The 25,654-nt window shown below is 35.9% G+C and overlaps 1 protein-coding gene across 2 annotated transcripts in view; it reads right to left on the minus strand.

The window, feature by feature from the left end:
* Sel1l2 (sel-1 suppressor of lin-12-like 2 (C. elegans)) overlaps window positions 1-25,654 on the minus strand; it is a 102,271-nt gene that overhangs the window by 64,637 nt on the left and 11,980 nt on the right. For both annotated transcript variants that reach the window (XM_013512281.1, XM_013512280.1), the window contains exon 2: window positions 14,058-14,113. Coding sequence is in view for 1 of the 2 variants with exons in the window: in XM_013512280.1 (XP_013367734.1) it covers window positions 14,058-14,113 (56 nt within the window). In the remaining variant the exon portion in view is untranslated. The remainder of the gene's footprint in view (window positions 1-14,057; window positions 14,114-25,654) is intronic.

Raw genomic sequence — 25,654 nt, forward strand, 5'->3', positions numbered from 1 at the left:
CCTTTCCTTTCCTTTCCTTTCCTTTCCCCTTTCCTTCTTCCCTCCCTTCTTCCTTCTTTCCTTCTTTCCTTCTTTCCTTCTTTCCTTCTTTCCTTCTTTCCTTCTGTCCTTCTTTCCTTCTTTCCTTCTTTCCTTCCTTCCTTCCTTCCTTCCTTCCTTCCTTCCTTCCTTCCTTCCTTCCTTCCTTCTTTCCTTCCCTCTTTCTTTCCATCCCCTTTCTCCCCACCTCCCAGCTTTTTTCACTTAGGATAAGATTTTCAAGATTAACTCATGTTCCAGCATGTATCAACTTGTTATTCTTTTTAATGGCCAATAATATTCCTTATATGTATAAACCACATTTTATTCATCCATTCATCCAATAGCAGACATTTGGTTCTTTCCACCTCTTGACTATTATAAGTAGTCCTACTATAAACATCCATGTGTGGACATGTAAAGACTTTGAGCATGGTTTTTATTTTATAGGCTAGACAGAGTCAGTAAATAAAAATATAAAATGCCCAGTTAAATTGGACTTTGAGATAAGCAAGGATTCTTTTTAGTACAATGTAATATATGTGGCACATTAACAAATCAGGGCGTATATAATGTGTCCCTTCAAGTCACCGGCAGCTTTGCTGCATGCTATCGTAGATGTTGTCCCAGCTTCCAGGTTAGATTCCAAGGTCTCTCAGAGCCATTATATCTTGCAGAGAGAAAGGGAAAGAGCACAGAGCATGCATAGAAAAGGTTTTTGTTTTGTTTTATTTGGTTTGCTTTGTTTTCTTTTCTTTAATAGGTCAGACCTGGAAGAGGCACACAATGCTTTCAGCCACTTTCCTTTGGATGAAGCTTAGTCCCATGCCCCACCTAAGTATGAGGCTGCTGGGAAACATTATCTACCTTGCTTTCAGGAAGAACAGAACGTGCAATTTGATGAGCTTCCTACGTGCTCTAGTATAATGGGGTTATTATATTACAGCCATTACAAGAATTGCCTTTAATTTTTAAGTTCAAAAATAAGAAGTATCTAAGTTGTGGGGGCAGTAAAGCTTGTAAAAGTGTCTGTGATTATCTCATGTCCCTACGTTCTTTTTCTACAGAAGCCAATGTTTCCTAGCTTTGATTTCCTCTCTCACCCATTGGGGCTGGGCAGAACAGCCAGATGGAACAAGAATCAGGGAGTTTTGGAAGACAGAGGCTTTCTTTGAGTTTTAGAAGCATCCAAAGACTTAGATTTCAGTAACAAATATTTATTGAACATCTATCTCAGGTTCTGTTCTAAGAGCTAGGGACACAGTCATGAATAAAATGTCTCTGCCCTCCTAATGTCAATTCCCAACTGATAAAATGGAAGTGATTTTAAATTAGTGTTACTGGATATAGGATGGTTAGGGACAAGTTCTCCCACAACATTTGAATAAACTTTTATGGGAAGGGAGAGAGTTAGTCCTGCACAACCTTCAGGAAAGAGAGGTCTGGCAAAGAGGGCTGCAAATGCACAGGCCTTGAAGCAGGAGCACACAGGCTGCAAGATTTGTTAACCACAGAGCCATGAGACAGCTGAGCAGTGGTCAGGCCAGGCTCAGGATTATGAGTGGTGCTCTTTGTGAATGGGATATGGCTTTGGAGGGTCCTGAGCAGGAGTGATAATGACTGATGGGGTTTGATTTTGAAAGGGTCACTGCAATGGCTGATACATTGTGTCAACTTGAAAAGTTCAGAAGTTTAAGTGACTCAGCAGGGAGCCAGGGTCCTTATTTTGTGGGTTTTTATTTTATTTTAAAGAGAAAAGAAAAGAAAACAACAACAAAGATAAAAAAACCACAAAAACAATACAGAATTTCAAAACAAGATGATAAGAAATCAACAATGGTTGTCATATTATATATTATTATCTTCAATGAAGTTGCTCAGATTACCAGATGTAAGAATGCAACATTGATGAAACAATTAAAGAGAATAAAAAATAATAAAAAACATTAGAAATAATACAAAGTTTCACTAATCAAGATGGTAGGAATTCAACAATTGTTGTTTATTGCATATTGTTGTCTTCAAATTAGTCATTCAGATTACCAGATATAAGCATGCAAAATTGGTCAAAAAATTTAAGAATTAACTGTTCTTTTCAATAAACCAATAAACATCAGAAGTACAATTATCTCAGCTATCCTCGTATAACCATATATTTTTTTCCTTCCTTCTTTCTTTCTTTTCTCCTTTCCCTCATACCAGTTGGTCCTTCCTTTTGAGCAGTTTCTTTCCCTTTCACAATATCTGTTGTACTTTTTGGGTTTTGTTTACTCCTTCAGTTTCTTACACTAGGGAGACAATATGATGTTTACACACATGGGTCTGATTTATTTCACTTATGAGTATGGTCTATAGTTGCATCCATTTATGTATAAAAACCTTGAGTTTATCTTTTTTTATAGCTGAGTAATACTCCATTGTATAAAAATACCACATCTTTTTTATCCATGTTGTTCTATGGTTTTTGTTTGTTTGTTTTTTGTATGGGAATTGAACTCAGGACCTTGCACTTGCCAGCCAGGTATTGTGCCACTGAACTACATCCACGGCCAGGGTCCTTACTTTGTAAACAACTTCATCCTGTGCAAAAGGAGGGCAGGGAGATGGTGTGAGTGATACACCTCCCCGAGGGGTGAGGGTAGCCTGCATATAATATAAGGGAGAAAAAGTGTCTTGCCTCTCCCCCTTTTGCTCTTGCTGCTTTTGCTGTTTTCTGCCACCTTGAACTGTTACCTCTGTTCCCTGCCACCCTGCCTTAGAGCCAGCTGAGTATGGACTGAAACCTCCACAAACTGTGAGCTAAATAAACCTTTCCTTCATTAATTTTGGGGGTTGGATATTTCGTCTCAGCAACAAGAGAAGAGTAACTAAGACAGTCACCTTGGCCGCTGTGATGAGAACGTTGCATATTGGAGTAAGGGTGGGAAAAAGAAGAAGTCAGCTGAAACAGACCAGGGGAGACACCTGACACTGATGGTGACATAAGAAGATGACAGGAGGGGAAGTAGTAGTATTGGTTCGTTCTAGGATATATTTTGCAAGTATTCCTGGTGGGATGTTCTATGAAGATTTATAATGTGTATTTTGGTTTTAAACAGCAAACCCAAAAGGGAATATTTTGGCAAAGTATGTTCTTAAACTCCCAAAGTCCATTTGGTCAGAGAGTGAAGCTCTGTCACGATCAACTTTTTAGTGGCTTTGTCATTTAAAGTAGCATTCCTTGTGTAGGGCCGCACTTGCTTCTTCATTTGCCCGGCTGTCTCTTCACTTCCTGAATTGTCAAGGTTCATGCTGGATGCATTTTTCTCTAGTACCCCTTTGAGCATATCACTGCCCAGCATAGACTGCCTCCATCCTCAGCGACAACAGGATACAATGCAACTCCTTTGCACAAAACTAAGATTCCTCACAGTTTGCCCTGAAAATGTCACAGTGACCTTATGTGTTTCTACTCCCACACCTCAGTGAACATCTGGGAGACAAACTCCTCTCACTCTTTCTAGTAGTATAGGTTCCTGCCTCCTTCCCTGCCCTGGCTTCTGTGGTTCTCATTGCCCTTCCTTACCTGTGATGCCAAATATTATCCCTGTTCCAAAGCTCAACTCAATTCTCTCTCCCCGGGCCCCTCCCATATCACTGTCACCCGCGGTCATCCCCTTCCTCTGCGCTGGTGGTTTCTTTCCTCCTTGGTGACCGTTGTTCCCTGCTCTACAGTCTCTAAGGTGACATCATTTTTGTATATTTCCTGCTTTATCTGCTCAATTCACTATACTTTGTAAACTTTTTAGTGTCTTTGTCATTTAAAGTAGAGTTCCTTGAGTAGACAGGGGTCTAAAGAATGTGTGGGTTTCTTTATTCTGGGGAAATTCCTTATTTTCTTAAAGCACAATAATGGTAAAATATCCTCTTACAAGGCCAACTAAAAGATTAGTAGTCCTAGAGGAAAGGGGTTAGAATTTATCTTGCTGTACATTTAATCCTAATTTATTTGTAGCTAAATCTTGTTTTTGGTTTTTGTGCCTTGATAGTTTCCAAAGTGGAATCCACTCCTATAGTATTTCACCTGAAGGCAAAAACAAGCACACAAACAAAACTTGTACTAGCATGCAGCAAAGCTTCCAGTGAAATAGTGAGGCCCTGCTTTAAAATTTAAAATTTGTAACAAAACAAAACAAATAAAGGGTGTAGCTCAGGATGAAGGGCCTGGGTTTAACCCCTTGTGCCAGAAAACAAAAGTCAATCAAGGGCTAGACACTTGACTTCAGGGTTTTTACATTGTATTGTTTGAGTGATATTTAATGTTTATTCTGAAAGCAATGCACAATTTTATTTTTTAAACAGAAGAAATCTGAGTTCTTGTTAACATATAAACAGATATATTATTCATAATTGCTTATCTTAATTACTCTAACCTCAGAATAAATGTTAAGGATTTTAAAAATTTTACTTATATTCTCTTCATAGTATTATCTGTTCACCACATGTTAGCTGTGTCTAACTGTGAGCAAGTTAATTAACCTCTGTGACTCTGTTTACCCCTCAGTTAAATAGAGGTAATGATATCACCTATCTCATTAGGTTTTTTGAGGATCAAGTAAGTTAACACATGTGATGAACCTTGTACCTGGTAAATAGTCAACAAATACTAGCTATTTTTATTATTATTATGTTGACTATATATTTTCTGTATAAATGAATGTTTCTGTTTGGTATCCTAAACTACTAGGACTTAGGTCCTGCGACTACTCAATTTGCTCTGTTCACCAGCAAACTGAGATGTCCTGATTCTGGGAAACCTGTACACATTATTTGATTTTTTTAAACATAGTTTTAAAAATCTCTTAAGTAAACATCTAGAAAACATTTTACTACTAAAAAATACTAATATGCCATACATTTTTGTACTAATTTTATTCAAAGACACTAAGCAGTAATTTTAGAATATTCTAGGTTCCTGTTACTCCCTGGGCTGTATTTGATACTGAATATGTTAGCTCCCAAATCCCATTCTTACTTTTTTTTTTTTTCTTTTTGAGGAAGGGTCTCACTATGTAGTTCAGGCCAGGCTTGAACTCACTGTGTGACCTACGCTGGCCTCAAACTCAGCAATAATCCTTCTGCCTCATCACACTTACTCTTGAATAAAATTTTATAACAAAAACATGACTAATGGCAAGGGGACTTTAATAGCCTCCTCAAATGGTTTTTGGAGGCAGCAAGTATGAAATAAGTAGTGAAATAAGCTGTAACAGCTTTATGAAAGCACCGACTCATTCATTTTAGACATGTATTGGGAATTAAAGTGGTTATAGCAAGTAAGGCAAAAGCATTTTCTGATCTTGTAGAGTTTCCCTTTGATTGTGAGAAAGAAGATAATAACCGGTAAACAAATAAAGGATCAAGCTAGACTCAGTTATCAATAAATGCAATAAAGGGACTAAAACAATGAGGTGTAAAGAGTGAAATGCTGGGTAAGGAAGGATCGATCATAGCTAATTTCTACTGGGTGCCCAAGAAAAAGGCTTACTGAAGAGGTGACTTTGAAGTGAAGAATTTAAGAACAAGAAAGAAATAATGGAGAGCTGTGGAAGCAGAGCCTACTGGGCAGAAGATACAGCAGGTATGAATGCCTTAATGTGGGAACAAACTTGTATGTTCTGGAGTGGAAATAAGGCCTCAGGGGTGTGAACTAAGGAGAGAATTATGAAGAAAGATGCAGAGAGAAGTTGGGGGTCCTGTCAAATGAAAATATAGTAAAGAATTATCAGTGTTGTGTTCAAAGCACAAGGGGAAACCACTGGAGAGTTTTAAACGACTTGTTCTGATTTTCATTTTAGAAAGAAAGACTATTCTGGCTTACATGTGAGGAAAAGATTGTACAACATTAAGAGTGAGAGTGAGAGAAAAGTTTGGAGGCTATTGCAGTCAGCTAGGTGAGGGACAACATGACTCGAAGGAGTGGAAACAATGGAGATAAACTGCATCGGTAGACTTAGCATATGCTTTGGAAACCTCACAGATGAGAAGTGGAGGTGCACTGGATGCAGGGGTTAGACCAGATGAATGGATAAAGATTCTATCTTCAGGGTGGAGAAGAATGGAGGCAGGGGAGAGTTTTGGAGGGAATCAAAGCCCCACCTCACTAACTGTAATGCTTTCAAATTTTGTGACTGTACTGTATATGGAAAACAATATTAGAACAGAGTCTGAGTGAGGCATGCTTGGTATGGATTGGGAAGTGAGCATTTTCTTTAGAAATGAGAAACAGGTGAGAAGTCAACTGGAAGGGGCAGATTCTTTGCCTGACAGTGCCTTATTGTGTCTAGGGCTCAACAATCAAAGATATTTCTTGTTCTCTTCTGTATCCTTTTATTTTACCGGCTCAGTCCCACCCTCCTGCAGTCGCTGTTCCTTGGCATTTTGCATACGTTACATTCTAAGACAACTTCTCTGGAAAAAGATCAAGGTAAAACAAAAAGCTTATTGGAGTCACTGATGAGGACAGTAGTTGTAGCAAACCAAGGCTAGAGTGTCACCTACTCACCGATGGCCCTTGTCTATGGGAACCAACGCTGTGCAGTGATGTGGCAGAGGGAGCAAAGACTGCTGCCACTGGTTCGGTAAGAGTAAGGAAATGAATGTCTACTTTTTCTACTCTGTGTACATGTGGATTTTATATGCTAGGTTGAGACCACTTTATTTCCAAAGAGGTTGAACTCTAGTGGCCAGACATCATCAGAGAAAAGTCAGGTTATGATAAAATCCAAAAGGGAGAAAGGAGGAGAGAGAGGTAGAGGAGAAGTGGAGGAAGAGGAGGAGGAGGAGGAGAAGACAATAGAGGAGGAGAGAAGAGAGGAGAAAAAAAGAGAAGAGGGAAAAATTAATTTTTCTATAAGAAAACCAAATTTCCCAAAGTATGGTCTCAAGAATGAGTGCATCAGCATCACAGGGCAATCTGTGAGAAACTCAGATTCTTGGCTGCATCTCAGGTCCACAGAATCAGAAACTCTGGGGGTAAAGCCCCGTGAAGTGTGGGGTTTGTGTGTGTGTGTGTGTGTGTGTGTGTGTGTGTATGTGTGTAGAGGTGTGTGTTCTTTCTTTCTCTTCTTTTCTTCTTCTTCTTCTTTTATTGGTAAAGGATCTCACTATGTAGCCCAGGCTGGATTTGAACTCATAATACTCCTGTCTAGCCTCTGAGTGCTGGGTTTGCAAGTGTGCCCCTCCATGCCCGGGTACAATCATGTTTTGACAAGTCTCCCAGGTGAGTCTGCTGCATGTTAAAGCTCGACAGCCCTTGCCCTAGTAACGTGGAAAAAAGTAGTCAGCAAGTGAAAGTGGAATTGAAGTACACAAATAAAATAATATAAGAGTTTGTATCATTCATCAGACTGTAAGGATATGTGCACATATAGCAAAGATGCACAGAGGAGCAGATGTTGTTTGAATTATGGTTTTCAATCAGGAATTTAAAATATGTCAGGTTGCTAGCTCTCTAGGTCTTAAAAAATGTATACAGCATATGTTTGGAAAAGCAGGGAACTGGCAATTTTGAACTTTAAAATCTCACTGTTTTACTATATTTTCTCCCTTAAATTAAGGGTTTATCTACTTTAAGGGAGAAAATCTAGGGAGATGCTTACATAGAAGCAAAAGTGCTTTTGGTAATCATATTAGTGTTTGTCATTTTTCTAGACTATTTTAAATTAAGAGCAGAAGACAACCTCAGGATGCATTTTCCTAACATGTCTAAGATTTTTTAAAAACGAAGTAAGTATGTTAAATGCAATAACTATTCCTATGTTAAAAGAATAGCTACCCTTTGTAGAGAAGAAACAACTCATTCATGATTGAAAGGTTTACTCCTCTTGGCAAACCTAATGCTGATTATTTTATTGTGTATTTTGCACATGTACTTTCTAATACCTCCAAATAACAATAGTAAATAGATATCCATGGGTAACTTAAAATGCGATAAATGGTAAAGTAGAAAGTAAAAAGGGAAACATAAAATGGCATGAGAGATACTAATACCATAGCACTCACATAAAATCTCTATTAATTCCTAAACACATTACATTATAAGGGCAGCTTTCTATAAATCCAAGGAGCATAAAATAATAACATATATTAGAGTTAGCATTCCCATTTATATATAAGTAGCAGGAATTATAGTTAAACATTCATCATATAGTGGATAAGTGGATTATTGAAAGCACAGAAACCTGTTTCTTAAATTACTTTCAGCACCTCTTTCTTAAATTTTGTAAGAGATACTGATAATTTCTGCTTATTCTCTGATGCAGGTATTGCTAAATAATGACATTATTTCATTCATATTCCATTTCACACAGCTAGTCCCCTTCTGGGTATCTTCCTGAAGTTAAAGTAGTCATATTATAGTAAAATGTGCATACCCATGTTTATAGCAGCATAATTCATAATAGCTAGGTCTTGCAAGTAGCCTATAGTCATCAACAGATGAATGGATAAAAAAATGTGCTGTTCACACACAGTGAAATACTACTCTGCCATAAAGAAAGATAAATTTGAATCATTTGTAGGAAAACAGATGCCTCTTGAGAACACAATGTTAAGTGAAATAAATCAGACACCCAAACTTAATTATTGCATGGTTTCTCTTATATGAGAAATCCAGAATATAAATAAAGAGCAAAATAAAAGACAGATAGTAAGGATCTTTCTCAAAAAGGAAAAGGGTGGTTCAAGTGATGGAGGAAGCAAAAGGGAGAGGAGAGACAGAGGATGAAAAAAGAAATTAAGCTGTGTTTTGTTCATGTACCAATTCCACACAAGGAATGTAAACAGCATGTGCTACAAACTACTACTAATAAAAAATATTTATCAAGCACTTAGTAAATTTCAGAGGCTAACCAAGAGATAACTACACCTCTGTGATTTACCCAAAAAAACTGAAGAGCCTGGACTCATGGAGCTTAGTTTCCAGTAGGAGAATCAGATAATGAACCTTATCTAGGTACTTAATTACACATGGTGATGGAACATATAACGATCCAATAAGGGAATGGAGTTTGAAAGTGAAGGAATGGTCTAGATCATCTAAAAGAAACTTAAAGAAGAAACATATGAATAAATATGCAAATAAGTGAGTGTTGAGGAGAATAAGCCGTGTGATTGTCTGCTGGCAAATCCCCAGCAGAGGGGATGATAAGAACAAAGGCTAAGTACAAATTTTTTGTTACATATTCAATTTCATTCTCTGATATTGGGCTATTGAGGATTTTTATATCTTCTTGATCCAGCTTTGGTAACTCAGATATATCTGGCAATCTATCCATTTCTTCTGTGTTTTCTATCCTATCAGAGTAAAGATTTTTGAAGTAAGGATTGATGATCTTCTGAATTTCTACAGGGTCTGTAGTGATTTAACCCTTTTCATTCTTTGTTGCTTGGATTTGTGTTTTTTCTTTCTTTTTTGATAAGATTAGCTAGAGGTTTATAAATTTTATTTATTTTTTCAAAGAACCAACTCTTTGATTCATTAATTCTTTGTGTTTTCTTAGTCTCAATTATGTTAATTTCTGCTCTGATCTTTATAATCTCCTCCCTTCTTTGGGCTTTGGGTGTGACTTGCTCTTCTTTTTCTAGAGGTTTGAGGTGCAGCATAAGGTTGTTTATTTGTGTTATGCTTTCCTGACGTGGGAGTTCACCACTATCTTTTTTATTTTTTTATTTTTTTAAATAAAAGAACAAAAACATATTAACAGACATTCATTTACAAAATAGCACAAGAAGAATACAAGCAATACTGAATTACAGATAAGGTGATAGGAGACTAACAATGGTTGTTGTATTACATATTGATATCTTCAAAGTGGTTTCTCAGGAAAACAAATATAGACATGCAAGATTGATCAAATAATTAATCATTAACTGTTCCTTTCAATAAAGCAATAGAAGTCAGTAGTACAACTATGTTAGCTATCTTGTCTATACATGTATACAAATTTTTCCCCTTCTTTCTTTTCTCTTTTCCCTCATCCCACCACTATCAATTTCCCTCTGAGGACTGCTTTCATTGTGTTTCACAGGGTCTGGTAGTTTGTATCTGCATTTTCTTTTGATTGTAAATATTGTTTGATTTTTTCTTTAATTTCATCTGTGGCATATTAGTTATTCAGGAGGATATTATTTAATTTCCATGTGTTTGTAAAGCTTTTGAGGTTTCTTTTGTCATTAATTTCCAATTTCATTACTTTATGGTCTGATGATATGTATGAGATAATTTCAATTCCTTTGCATTTACTTAAGCATGTTCTGTGTATATGGTCTATTTTAGAGGACATCCAGTGTGCAGCTGAGAAGAATGTGTAGTCTAATGTTACTGGCGGGGCTGGGGATTTAGCTCAGTGGCACAGCACCTGACTGGCAAGCGCAAGGTTGTGAGTTTGATTCCCGGTACCAGAAAAGAAAAAAAAAAAAACACTGAAGGAAAAAAATAATGTTATTGGGTGGAATACTGTATAAAGGTCTACTAAATCCATTTGTTCACAAGTTTGGTTTAGTTCTGTTATTTTTTTGCTGATTTTTTGTCTAGTTGATCTATCTCTTTGTGACACTGGGGTGTTAAAATCCCCTGTTAAAAATGTTATTACTTAATTTGATTTTTCATGTCCACTAAATTTGCCTTATATAGTTGGATGCTCCTACATTTGGTGTATATATATTTATGATTGCTATCTCTTCCTCTTGAAGTTTTCCCCTACCAAGAATACAGTAACCTTCTTTATCTCTTTTTATCATTATTGGTTTGAAGTTGACATTGTCTGCAAATAGAATAGCTACCTCTGCTTTTTTCTGGGTTCTTGTTACATGGAGTATTGTTTTCCATCCTTTGACTTTCAGTCTATGAATTTCCTTTTGAGTTAAATGCATTTCTTGTATACAGCATATTGTTGGATTTTGTTTCTTGATCCACTCTGCCAGTCTGTTTGATTAATTAATTGAGGCCATTTACCTTAATAGTTATTACTGGTATACATTGATTTATCTTTGTCATGCTATTTTCCCACTGTTGGTTCTGTACTTTTTCTCTCTAATTGCTTACCTTGATTGGTGGTTCTTTTCTATTGTTGGTCTTGAAATTATGGTCATTTTTATCTCTTTGTAGAATGTCTTTCAGTACTCTTTTTAGGGTTGGTTTAGTGGTCATGCATTTCTTCAGTAGATCTTTGTTGTGGAAGTATTTTATTTCTTCATCAATTTTGAAAGATAGTTTTTCAGGCTACATCAATCTGAGTTGGAAATTGTTTTCTTTCAGGACCTGAGATACTTTACTCCAAGCTCTTCTTTACTGGATGGTTGGTGTTGAGAAGTCTGCCATGATTCTGATGGGTTTTCCTTCATAAGTGATTGTTTCTTTTCTCTAATAGCTTTTAACATTCTGTTCTATTGCTGAATTTCTGGGATCTTCGTTATTATATGTCTAGGTGTAGATATATTTTTGTTCTGGCTAATTGGGTTTCTGCATGCCTCACTTATGTGTATGTCAGGTTCTTTGTCCATGCTTGGGAAATTTTCTATTACTTCTGCAAATGGTCTTTTTATGTCACTCATGTTGCTTCCTGCCCTTTTGCTGACATCTATCAGTCATATTGTTTTTCTTTACTCATGTTATAGCTGCTGAATAGTTATTTGCTGGTTTCTTTTTATTTTTCAGAGGTCTTTCCTTTCATGATCACTAGTTACAATGCTGTCTTCAGGGTCTGAAAGTCTATCTTCTGTTTTGTTCAAGCAGTTTTGCAAGCTTTGAATTTGATTTTTAATTTCCTGAATATCTCTTTGAATCTGTTTCATGCATTCTAATTCTTTCCTACACTGTTCATTCAAGGTTTCTATTAGTTTTCTGTGCTCCTCTATTTTTTATGCATGTTTTCATTTGATATTCTGAACAATTCTTTCATTATGGTTGTCATTTCTTTTTTTACCTGAGTGATTATTTCTGATCTGCTTTCCTCTATAACCTGACATAGTTACTTCTTTACTTCAGTTGCTATCATTTTGGAGATTTCAGGTGTGTGACTTCCATGTTCTTCCATGTTGATGCTTCGTGGATTGTTGTGGATGGGGTGGGAGATTGCATCTGGCTTCTATTTGTCATTTTCAAAGCTCCCTAGGTTCCCAAGGATTCAAGGTCATTCCCATGATATCAGTGGGAGGTGGAGCATAGGGTCTCAGCCCTCTCAGGCTGCTCATTGAGGTACTTTAGATTCCTGGTATCGGGTCCCTTCTTGTGATGGTGGCAGGTGGTGGAGGAAGGGATGTCAGGCTCTTAGACAGCTCACGGAGACTTCCCTGGACTGAGGGTTCTTCCCACGATGAAGTGGGGAGTTTAGGTAGGTTTTTGAAAAAATTATAATGTACATGGTAATTATTCTGAAAGATAAGCAGAAATCTAGAGTTGACCAGGTATGCAGTGAGGATAAAAATGAGGAGAGGATATTTTCAGTCAGATAGTGTGCACTGCAAATTGCAAGAAATTCATGAAACACTGTCATAAGTTCAGTGAACCTAGAGTTCTTTGTTCTGTCATGGTATAGCTTATATGTATAGGAACTTTTCATTAGAGCCATTTGTTGTCTTTAGTCTTTTCACTTTTGCAGTCTATGTTTTTTTGATGTTTGTGCTAAAGAAGTTTTAAAAAGCAGAAGCTGCAAAGAATGGAGTGAGATACATAGTTTGACTATCTTTACTCCCCACATTTACTCTGTAGGCCTCATCAGCTAATGAAAGAGCGTATATGTGGGTTTGAGCAACATCCCTGATCTCAAGCAGTACTGGGATTCCAAAGGAGGATTTCAAGTGTTATCACATATATCACAATACCAAGAGCCCACAGAGAAAGTGAGATGGCCATGATGAAATTGAATTTGATGTCTCTTCAATCCTCACCTGCCCAAGCACAAGCTGAGATTTAGAGGACATTCCCTTCTATTGATAGTAATCCCACTGCTAATTATGATATGTAGTAGTTACAGTAATGTGAGAAGAGTTAAATTTGGCAGGTATTGAAAAGTAAAGAGAAGTTTAGTAAGTGTTGAAAAGTAAAGAGAAGTTTTTAATTTATGTAAACTTTCCCTCCACATTTTATTGCTTCAATTAGATTAAAATTTATTCACTACTTCAATAAACATTTATTGAGTGCTGATATGTGCCAGGCAATAAAACAGCAGTAAACACAAAAATCCCTGCCTTTATGAAAATTATATTCTAGTGAAGGAGTGTCATCAAACATATAAAATACTATATGTGACATGGTGATAATTCTGAGAGAAAAATGCAGCAGGGAAGGGATCAAGAATATGTTGTGATAGGGTTTGCAACTTTAGAAGAATTGATTGCAAAATGAGTGAGTGTCCAGGGAACTGCCCTCTGAAAAGCTGACCTTTGTACAAAGGCTTGAGGGAACCATATGAATATCCAGGTATATGAGTATTGCAAATAGGGAAAACAAAAGTGAGGGTACAGGTTCAACATGTCTTCTAGTTGATATTAGACAAATCTGGGGCCAGACCCCTGAGCCCAATAAGCAAGCCCACTTTGAGCAAGATGGGAATCCACTAAAGGGTTCAAACACAAGAGTAACTTACAACAAATTGTATTTACAGGATTTCATTGGCTGCTGGGTTGAGAACAGACTGAAAATTTGAATTCCTTACTTCTAAGATGTCAGAAGACATCACAAGGTTTTAATAAAGTTTAATAATCATCTGTAACTCTATAAGCCAAACTTATCTCTGTACTTTTTTTCTTAATATTTAGGACCTCAGGCAAACAAGAAGGCAGAAGTCTGAAAACAGTTGTATCCTCTCACAGTAGACTGAGAAAATTATTTACTGAATGATTAAAGGAAAAATATTGAGATTTTTTAAAGAAAAGAATAAAAGCAATAATTAATTACCTGTTAAGAAATTCTGAACTTGCTGAATAAATACTGCTCAATTGTGCTTATAGCCTAAATTTCTATTGAAAAAAATATAATGACTAAGCATAATATTTACCTGTGTGGTGGCATTTGCTTCTTTTTGTCTTTTAGTATGTTTTTCTGCTTTGACACCTGTAGTACAAAATAGTTTTATAAAATGTGAAAACATTTTCTTATTAAATTTCCACTAAACTTAGTTTCTTGTTCAAAAAACTTTCTAAAAAACTTTCAAACTCATAAATTGAAAGTAATTTACAATTTAGACTTACTAGTAATGCGTCAAAAATAATTCACTCAGTGATAATTTGTAAAGATGTAACAACACCAGAGATAGTCTAAATAATTTAATCAAGTATTCTGAAATTGAATTCACATTAGAGAGTTCTACAAATAATAGCACTAATTACAGTAGTAGAGGAATTTATGAGCTGTAATTTAACTAAGAAGTATCTATGTAAACAAATGCTATCTATTAGTAGAGAATATCAACACATGGAAGACAGAGCATAATTTTTAGTCTTATAGACATCCATATGTCAGAGAGAGTCTAAAAATATGGTTGAATGACATAAAGTAATTTGAGGTATGTGTACTAGCATAATCACATCACACTTTGAAACTGGAGAAAATTTTCCATGAATCATTTAATGAATTGCTTAATAAAGAATACATCTCATATAAAATTTATAGTCATTGATGCATTTAATTCTTGCACAGTGATTGAAATTTGTTAACTTTTGTGTTTAGGAAAGAAATCCTTGAAATTTTGATGTGACAACATAATACACCATGGTGTGTCAGCTTTTCTACAGTATTAGGATTGGTAATTTTCAATTATTATACACTGATGCATTATAAAACTGTTCCTATGGGTTTTGTGAAGTAAAATATGTATGGAAGAATATTTTATGTATATATCATATCTTAGAGATTAAGAATTTTGCCAAGATAAATATGGGGCAGTCAAAATTTTTATTTAAAAAAAACCCATGAAAATACTTCAAAGAATCAATAACTAGGATCTCATCTTACCAAAAAATTTTTGCACATCTAAAGAAATCACCAGCAGAGTAAAAAGAAAACCCATAAATTGGGAAAAAATTTTAGTTGACTGTCCATTGGACAAAGGATTTCTATGTAGAACATATAAAGAATTAAAAAACATCAGCCCCCCCAAATTCAAAGACCCAATCCAGAAATGGGTAGCTGAGGTGAATACACACTTCTCAGCCAAAGAAATACAAATTGCAAATAAATACACAAGAAAATGTTCAATTTCATTAGTCATTTGAGAAATGGAGATTAAAACATTGAGATTTCATCTCACCCCAGTACGAATGGCTAGCATTAAAAAAAATCAACAAATAACAAATGCTGGTGAGACTGTGGAGAAATATGAACTCTTATCCACTGCTGGTAGGAATGCAGACTGGTGAAACTACTGTGGAAATCAGTTTGGAGATTTCTCAGCAAACGAGGTCTACAGGTCCCATTTAATCCAGCTATTCCTCTTCTGGGTACTTCCCCAGAAGATCTGAAAACATCATATCACGGTGATATATGTGCACCCATGTTTATAGCAGCACAATTTGTAATTGCTAAATTATGGAAGAGACCCAAATGTCCATCCACTGAGGAATGGATAAAAAATTGTGGTGCTTTTATGTAATGGAATATTACTCAGCTGTGAAGAAAGATAAACTCAAAGATTTTACAGGTAAATGGTCACAACTAGAGACCATACTCATTATTGAAATAAACCAGACCTCCATGTGTAAGCAACATATTGTCTCACTAGTGTAAGAACCTGAAAGAGTGAATAAAAATTAGGAGGTATGAAAGACATTGTGAAACGAAAGGAAACTGCTCAAAAGTAAAGGGCAACTGGGGTGAGGGAAAAGAGAAAAGAAAGAAAGGGACATTATGTATGTATGTATATACAGGATAGCTAACATAGTTGTACTACTGACTTCTATCACTTTACTGAAAGGAACAGTTAATGATTACTTATTTGACCAATCTTGCATGTGTCTATTTGTTTTCTTGGGAAACCAGTTTGAAGATATCAATACGTAATATAACAACCATTGTTAATTTCCTACCACTTTGTCTGTAAGTCTGTATTGTTTGTATTTTTCTTATGCTACTTTTGAATGGATGTCTGTTTGTTAATAGGTTAGAAAAGAGAATTCTCTTTAATACTCAAAAATCATTTATCTTCTTATTTCAGCAAATTTGCAAGATAATAAATATCATATAGCGATTCTGAATAAAAAAGATAAACTACATGCAAATTAATAATATAAAGGGACTATAGCATATGAAACCTTATTAGAGGCTATGTTATTAGAATTTATTAATGATTTGCCTATAACATAACTTCTCAATTAGAGTTAGAGCTTCATCTTCAGATTACTTAGTCTAATTGTATTTGTGTATTACAAATCACACACTGTGACCAATGTTATAATCATAGTAAATGTCTAGTGATTTTTAAACTCCATTATCACAACTTGAAGAAATAAACGGGAAAAACAATGTAATTTGGTAGATTCCCATTACTGCTTCCCCAAGGCACAAGGAGTAAAATTAGAGCTCAGATGTACAGAAGGTACGGACACAGAATAAAAAGTGCTGTACAAAGTGTCATGTGTATTTAAGCGAGAGGAGAAAATTATGGATATTAAATGGAATAAAGTTATACACTGGACCAGAAAATCAAGCTGTCAGTGGTCAGAGAGTAACATGAAAATTATAGGGCTAAAAGCAGTTATCAAAGGTAGGGTAAATGTAGAGAAAAGAATTAGTGAGATGGGGATGAAGTGTAAGGATGTAACTCAGAGAATTAACTACTCACTCTCCTTGAAACAAAAAAGAAAATAAAAGCAATTGAACTATGTTTCCACCCGAAGATAAAACAGTTTTCTGAATAAAGTGTAGCATAAATTGACACTTCTTTGTGCTAGCATTCATATGATACCTTCCTAGCAGATTTAATCATAATTGTTCTAATTTTAATCTAATTTACATCTATTGTGAGAATAATTTTCCCTAAGTACTGTTTCTGCCAAGACACACATCTGCTTAAAAGCCCAGCAGTTCTTGTTATTTACTGTATGAAAACTATATCCCCCTATTGACTTCTGTTTCTTCCATAATCAAGATTAATTTCACATTCACGGTTACTTTCCAAATCCAAATAATCTCTATTTCATTAGTTACTGTTTACGCCTTTGAAAATTTGCTTCAATTTGTTTAATCTCAACAATTCCTACTGAATGGACTAAAATGATGGAAATTTCCAATAAAAACAAATTTGAGTCTACAACCTATTTTAGTTTGATTTGTGAGATACTTAGTTTTGGACATCACCAAGAACAATATTTAGAAAGCATTGTGAATCTCCTTATTTCACTGTGAACTTGGATAAATAATTTAAGCTCTCTGGGCCTCAGTTTTCCATGAACTTGGAGTAGCAATACTGCACGTATGCCTTAGAGTACATGGAAATACAGGATAGGACTATGGTGTACAGTGTTTTGTGGAGATGAGATTGAATGCATAGCAAAGAAGCAATATGTCAGTTCTCTTTATTCCTTTCCTAAAGAGTCACCTTTTAAAAAGAAGGGATATTAGCATGTATGAAGAAAGCATGCCTCTTATTGAAAGAAAATGAAGAAACTATACTTTGCAAACATTGGATGAAACAACTCATTGAATTTATTTTCTCTTTAGCTTTTACTCACTGGGATCACTGCTGCTTTCCATGTTTCTCTATAAACTACGCTTTCCCTTGGTTACTCTTAACACACTTAAATTTGGCTAGCATTTTCAAAATAAATGCAATAATTTCAAGGAAGAACAAAAATATGTATACATGCAGTCCACAATACACTGACAGTTACAATATCTCAATTGCCTTCTCCCTGGTCCAGGCTCATTTTTTTTCCCCAGGCAGAATTTTAGAAATCCCCCACGCCCGCGCCTGCCCACCAGCCCTACTGGGAGGAAGTGTCATCTTACTTTCCACCACCAGGGGGCAATTCACCTTTACACCTCGTTCTGCAGTATCAAGGGTAAGAATGCAAGTTCTAATTCTGCTGTTCACCTAAGGTCCCCATTCTGAGGAACACAGCTGTTCTCTTCCTCAGATCTCTCTCGATTGTACAATAACTGTAACATCTACACTGCCAGAATTGCACGTATAGAAGAAGAGAGCTATTCCAGTCTTTTAGTGAAGGGAGTGATTTACAGTCGTTATTTCTCCATAACTAAGGCCAGACTTGAATATAATCAAGGTCCATAACTAGGGACATAAAAGAAATTGAGATTTTTCAATAACAGGACCTTAATAAATGATGAAAACATAAGTAAACTGTAGTAATTTAATCTAGCAATAGATACATTTTGATGTATTACTATATATTGTGTAATAAGCTATTTAGTCACATCAATCTGTAGAGTAGAATAGTACAGGTTTGAAAGATTCAGTCTCAGTATCTAAAAAAGGTGAGTATTTGACAACCTTCTGTTCTCCCCTTTTTCAACTGCCATCTTCAAGTACAAAGATGACAAAATTTCCATAAAAACTAAAGTTACTGGAGGACAAGGCTAACATGAAGAGTCCTTTTATTTATTTTAACTTTTATGAATGTTAACTGAACAGAGAAGGCTGAATAACCCAGTGCTGCTGAGAATTTTCCTTCCAGAAGCCTGATTATCTTCTGTAGATGTAGTAAAGAGCTTAACAGAAAACTCTGAAGAGAATTGGGAAATTTATATAACATTCCTGGCCCAGGGCCTACCATATAGGAAGTGCTTAGTAAATGTTACCTTTATTAATTCTTGATTAGATGAGAAATAGTTTGGTAAGAATGCAAACTACAACTGGGAAAATATTTGGTAATATGAACTGGTAGGTTTTTGTTGTTTTCTTGTACATGTAACCTTTTCCATATTCAGTCAGTGAGTTGCTCATTTTTTAAAAAAATATTTGATGTAGTAGAAAGAAAGGAATATGTCTCTTCTTTGCTGTAAGAAGGGAGATGAAGGAATTACAGCCTGTACAATACAATGGATGTAGAATACCTGGTGTGTAGCATCAAGGTGACAACAAGGCTTTCTTTTTTTTTTTTTACATTTATAATAAATTGTTATTGAGGGCTGCAACAGGATTCACACCTTGAAATATAAATGTGAACATCCTGAACCGAGATTATACTCTTATGTACAATTGTATTTATAATTTTGGTTTCACCTAAAAGTTCAATAGTAGCAATATTACATTTGTATGGCTTTCTGGCCTCAGTCTCAAGTTGTAGGGATGGCAACTCTTAGCATATCGTTTTAAGATAGAATAATTCTAGTCTTAGTGCAAGCCTCAAAATGTGTCTTGAGAAACATCCCAGAGGGGCTATAAAAAGTTAATTTTGCAGTCCTGACTTAGCCCTGGAATGCTTCTCCAAAGACAAAGAACAGCAGGGCCCAGATAACCACCTATGACACTGCCTGGGTTGTTTCACCTCTTCCTTGGCCCTAGATAAACATTGTAACCATAAAGGAAATATATGGTTATCTAAGGGGGACATACAGAAAAGAGTACAAAAAATATAAATCATTGTGGTTGGACTCATGACTGGAGCCTGATCTGGTCACATGGCACAAGGAAAAAAACGTGCGGCCAGGGCTACAACATTCCAATCTGTTACCATGGAAACCAAAAATGTATATAAAGTGGGAACAAAGGCACGCTCATGCCCACTCCCCTGACTTGCAAGTCAGGGATGAAGGGTGGCTAGCCTCAAATTAATAAAACTCTGTTTGGGGTCTGGGCTCTGCCTCCCTGACCAGCGCGCAAGGCAGTCAAAACTTTGGGCACCCTCTGGGGCCTCAGTGGCTGCCTGCCACACCTATAGTGTGTGGGCCCAGGCTGGGCTGCCACCACTCACCAGCACAGGAACCACATGGAGCACTGGGGATCTTCAGACTCTTGCCCTACCACTCACACACAATCAGGACAGAGAGACTGCACTACAGGGAGTCTTTGGTTCCTTAAAAATGACAAAACAAAGGAGCAAAGTGGAATACCAGACCTCCACACCATGCAAAACAAGTCCAGGAGGCATCAACACAGAAGAGCCTGGAAGTCATACACCTCAAATTTCTGAAATGATAGCAACTGAAGTAAAGAAACAACTCCATCAGGCCATAGAAGACATCAGATCAGAAGTAATGTCTCAGGTGTGAAAATAAATGACAACAGTAATGAAAGAAATGTTCAAAGATGACAAGATATCCAAAGATGACATAGCCAAGAAAATAGAAGAGCATAGACAACTCAATGAAACCTTCAGGAAACAATATAGAAAAGAACTAGAAGGTATGAAACAGATGCAAACAGATATCTAGGAACTTAAAACTTCCATTGAAAGCTTGCAAAACCACTTGAATGAAGCTGAAGATAGACTTTCAGACCTTGAAGACAGCATTGCCACCAATGAATATGAAAGGAGGGCTCTCTTAAAAATAACAAGGAACCAGAAAATAACAATTCAACAACTGCAAGACGAAGCAAAGAGAAACAATGTCAGATTAATAGGTATGAATGAAATAGCAGGTGTCAGCACAAATGTCATAAAAAGACTATTTGCAGAAATAATAGCAGAAAATTTCCCAGGCATGGTAAAAGAATTGGACATCCAGAGAAGTGAAGCATGTAGAGAACTCCAGTTAATCATAGCAAAAATAAATCTACACCCAGACATACAGTGATCAAGATCCTGGAAACTCAACAAAAGCTCAGAATATTAAAAGCTGTTACAGAAAAGAAACAGATCACCTATAAAGGAAAGCCTATCAGAACCATGGCAGACTTCTCAACACAAATCATCAAGGCAAGAAGAGTTTGGATTGAAGTACTTCAGGTACTGAAAGAAAACAGCTTCCAACCCAGATTGATGTACCTTGCAAAGCTATCTTTCAAATTTAATAGAGAAATAAAATATTTTCATGATAAACAACAACTGAAGAAATTCATGAGCGCCAAACCAATCCTACAAAGAGTATTAAAAGATATACTAGAAAGAGTTGAAACAGACTGCAACTTCAAGAACAACAACAGAAAGGAACCAACAAGCAGAGCAAGGAATTAAACAGAGGGAAAAAGGAGGATCCAACAGTAGGAAAATAGCATGACAAAGATAAGCCAGTACATATCCATTAAAACCATCAATGTAAATGGTCTCAATGCACCAACCAAAGGAAGCAGACTTGCAGAGTGGATTAGGAAACAAAAACCAACTATATGCTGTATAAAAGAAACACATTTAACTCAAAAGGAAATTCAAACTCTGAAAATTAAAGGATGGAAAACAATACTCCATGCGAAAGGAACCCAGAAAAAAGCGGTATAGCTATTCTGTTTTCAGACAATGTGAACTTCAAACCAAGAACCATCAAAAGAGATAAAGAATGTCACCACATACTTGTGAAGGGGGAGCTTTAAGAGGAAGCAATAACAATCATAAACATCTATGCACGAAACATAGGAGCACCCACCTATATAAGACAAATTCTAGCAGACATGAAAAATGAAATAAGTAGCAACACAATCATAACAGGGGACTTTAACACACCGTTGTCACAAAGAGATCAAATAGACAAAAAATTGGGAAAGAAATAACAGAACTTAACCAAACATGTGAACATACGGATTTAGTAGACCTTTACAGAGTGTTCCACCAAACAGCATCAGAATACACATTCTTCTCAGCTGCACATGAGACATTCTCTAAAATAGACCATATACTAGTACATAGAACATGTTTAAGCAAATGCAAAGGAACTGAAATTATTCCATGTATACTATCAGACCATAGTGCAATGAAATTGGAAATTAATGACAAAGGAAAACACAAAAACTCCATAAACATTTGGAAATTAAATAACATCCTCTGAACAACCAATGGGTCAGAGATGAAATCAAAGTAGAGATTAAACACTATTTACAAACAAATGAAAATGGAGATAAAACCTACAGGAACCTGTGGGATGCAATAGAAGCAGTCCTCAGAGGGAATTTTATAGCAGTGAACTCCCACCTCAGGAAAACAGAACAAGCACAAATAAAAAATCTTATGTTGCACCTCAAGTTCCTAGAAAAAGAAGAGCAAATCAAACCCAGAGCCCAAAGAAGGCAGCAAATTGTAAATCTCAGAGCAGAAATTAATGCAATGGAGACTAAAAAACAATGCAAAGAATTAATGAATCAAAGAGTTGGTTCTTTGAGAGAGTAAATAAAATAGATAAACTCCTTGCCAACCTTATCAAAAAAAGGAAAAAAAAAAACCTGAAATACACGCAATAAGGAATGAAAGGGGTGAAATCACTACAGATCCTGAAGAAATTCAGATCATCAATACCTACTTTGAAAATCTTTACTCTCATAGGATGGAAAACACAGAGGAAGTGGACAGATTTCTAGATACACATGAATTACCAAAGCTGAATGAAGAAGATATAAAAATCCTGAATAACTCAATATCAGCCAGTGAAATTGAGAATGTAATTAAAAACTTGCCAATGAAGAAAAGCCCAAGTCTTGATGGATTCACAGCTGAGTTCTACAAACAATTTAGGGAAGATTTAACACCAATTCTTCTCAGACTCTTTAATGAAATTGAAAGGGAAGGAATTCTCCCCAACTCATTCCTGGAGGCAAGTATTATTCTGATACCAAAATTAGAGAAAGAGCCAACCAAGAAAGAGAACTACATACCAATCTCCCTAATGAATATAGATGCAAAAATTCTCAATAAAATACTAGCAAACAGAATACAACAAGTCATCAAGAAGATTATACACCATGACCAAGTGGGATTCATACCAGGAATGCAGGGATGGTTCAATATAGGCAAATCTATAAATGTAATACACCGTGTCAATAGAGCCAAGGACAAAAATCACATGATCATCTCCATTGATGCAGAAAAAGCCTTCGATGAAGTCCAACATTCATTCATGTTGAAAAACCTACAGAAAATAGGAATAGATGGCCTTTACCTCAAGCTGATCAAAGCCATCTATGATAAACCAATAGCTAACATCATACTAAATGGTCAAAAATTGAAAACATTCACTTTAAAATCAGGAAAAGACAAGGATGTCTGCTATCACCACTCCTATTCAATATAGTTCTGAAAATATTGCTAGAGCAATTAGACAAGAGAGAGAAATAAAAGGAATAAGGATAGGAAAGGAAGAAGTGAAATTGTCATTATTCGTAGATGACATGATACTCTACATAGAAGACCCCAAAAACTCCACCAGAAGGCTCATGGATTTAATAACCAAATTCAGTAGTGTAGCTGGATACAAAGTTAACACTCAAAAGTCAATAGCATTCCTGTACACAAGTAACAAACAGACTGAGAGAGAAATTAGGCAAACCACACCTTTCATAATAGCATCTAAAAAGATGAAATACTTAGGAATCAATCGAACAAAAGAAGTAAAATATCTATACAGTGAAAATTACAGTACTCTGAAAAAAGAGATCAAAGAGGATATCGGAAAATGGAAAGATATTCCTTGCTCATGGATAGGAAGAACTAACATTGTAAAAATGGCCATACTCCCAAAATTGTTGTACAGATTCAATGCAATCCCAATTAAAATACCATTAGTATACCTTACAGATCTAGATAAAACACTCCTAAAGTTCATCGGGAACCAGAAGAGGCCTAGAATAGCAAAAGTAATCTTGGGAAACAAAGGAAAGGCAGGAGGCATTACAATTCCTGAGTTAAAATTATATTACAAAGATACTGTGATAAAATCAGCATGGTACTGGCACAAAAACAGACCTGAAGATCAATGGAACAGATTAGAAGATACAGACACAACTACAAACACATTCAGTCACCTTATCTTTGACAAAGGGGCCAAACATGTTCAATGGAAGGAAGATAGCCTCTTTAATAAATGGTGCTGGAAAAACTGGCTTTCCACATGCCAAAGACTAAAACTAGACCCATGTCTTTCATCATGCACTAAATTAAAGTAAAATGGATCAAAGATCTAAATATTAAAACAGAAACACTAAATTTATTGGAAGAGAAAGTAGGTAAAAATCTTGACACAGGGGTAGGCAGAGAGTTCATGAACAAAAATCAAACTGCACAGGAAATACTTCAAAGTATCAACAACTGGGACCTCATCTTACTGAAAAGTTTTGCACATCTAAAGAAATCACCAATAAAGTAAAAAGAAAACCCATGAATTCGGAAAAAATTTTAACCAACTGCCCCTCAAAGGACTTCTATCTAGGACATACAAAGAATTAAAAAAAAATCAGGCCTCGCAAATTCAAAGACCCAATCCAAAAATGGGCATCTGAAATGAATACACACTTCTCTAATGAAGAGATACGTATGGCGAATAAATACATGAAAAATGTTCAACACCATTAGTCATTTGAGAAATGCAAAGTAAAACAACACTGAGATTCCATCTCACCCCAGAAAGAATGGCTATCATCAAGAAATCAACCAATAGCAAATGCTGGAGAGGCTGTGGGGAGAAAGAAACCCTAATCCACTGCTGGTGGGAGTGTAGATTGGTGAAACCACTGTGGAAATCAATTTGGAGATTCCTCACAAAACTAGGATTGGAAGTCCCACTTAACACAGCTATTCCCCTTCTGGGTATTTTCCCAGAAGAGTTAAAGACATCATACCACAGCGATGTATGTGCACCCATGTTTATAGCAGCACAATTTGTTATAGCTAAATCTTGGAAACAACCCAGATGCCCATCCACTAAGGAATGGATAAAAAAGTTGTATTTTTATACAATGGAGTATTACTCAGCTATTAAAAAAGATAAACTTTAGCTTTTTGTAGGTAAATGGATGCAACTAGAGTCCATACTCATAAGTGAAATAAAACAGACCCACATTTGTAAACATCATATTGTCTCCTTGGTGTGGGAACCTGAAAGAGTAGGTAAAACTCAAAATGTACAATAGATGATAGGAAAGGGAAAGAAATTGCTCAAAGGAAGGAATGACTGGGATGAGGGAAAGAAGAAAAAAGAAAGAAGGAAGGCAAACATAAATATATATATGAATAGCTGTGATAACTGTATTGCTGTTGTCTGATGGTATATTGAAATGAACAGTTAATGCTCATAATTTTTTATGTTCTGATCGACTTTTCATGCTTGTGTCTGGTGGTCTGAGCAACTGATTTGAAAGTAACAATATGCAATGGAATCAAAATGGTGAACTCCTACCATCTTGTCTAGTGAAACTCTGTATTATCTCTAAGGTTTTATTGAAGAATTATTTTCTTATTCTCTTTAATGGTTTGAGCAATCTTTCATTCTTACATGTGATAATCTGAGCAATGTAGTTGAGGATAGTGATATGCAATGTAACAACCACTGTCGATTTGCATTAATTTGTCTCGAAACCCTGTATCACTCTGAATGTTTTTGCTTTAATTTGTTTATGTTCGTGATACTGGTATGCTGCTACTGTTCTATTTTTTTTGTTTGTTTTCTTCTCATGTACCAGTCTCTTTAAAATAAAATTTAAAAAAAATTCTCTATTTGTTCTCAATAGAGTCCTTCAGTTTCTTGGAATACAACCCAATTTTTGCCATTACAAAATGA

Source organism: Chinchilla lanigera, unplaced genomic scaffold (genome assembly GCF_000276665.1).
Source record: "Chinchilla lanigera isolate Chin_1 unplaced genomic scaffold, ChiLan1.0 scaffold00014, whole genome shotgun sequence".
Classification (NCBI taxonomy): domain Eukaryota; kingdom Metazoa; phylum Chordata; class Mammalia; order Rodentia; family Chinchillidae; genus Chinchilla; species Chinchilla lanigera.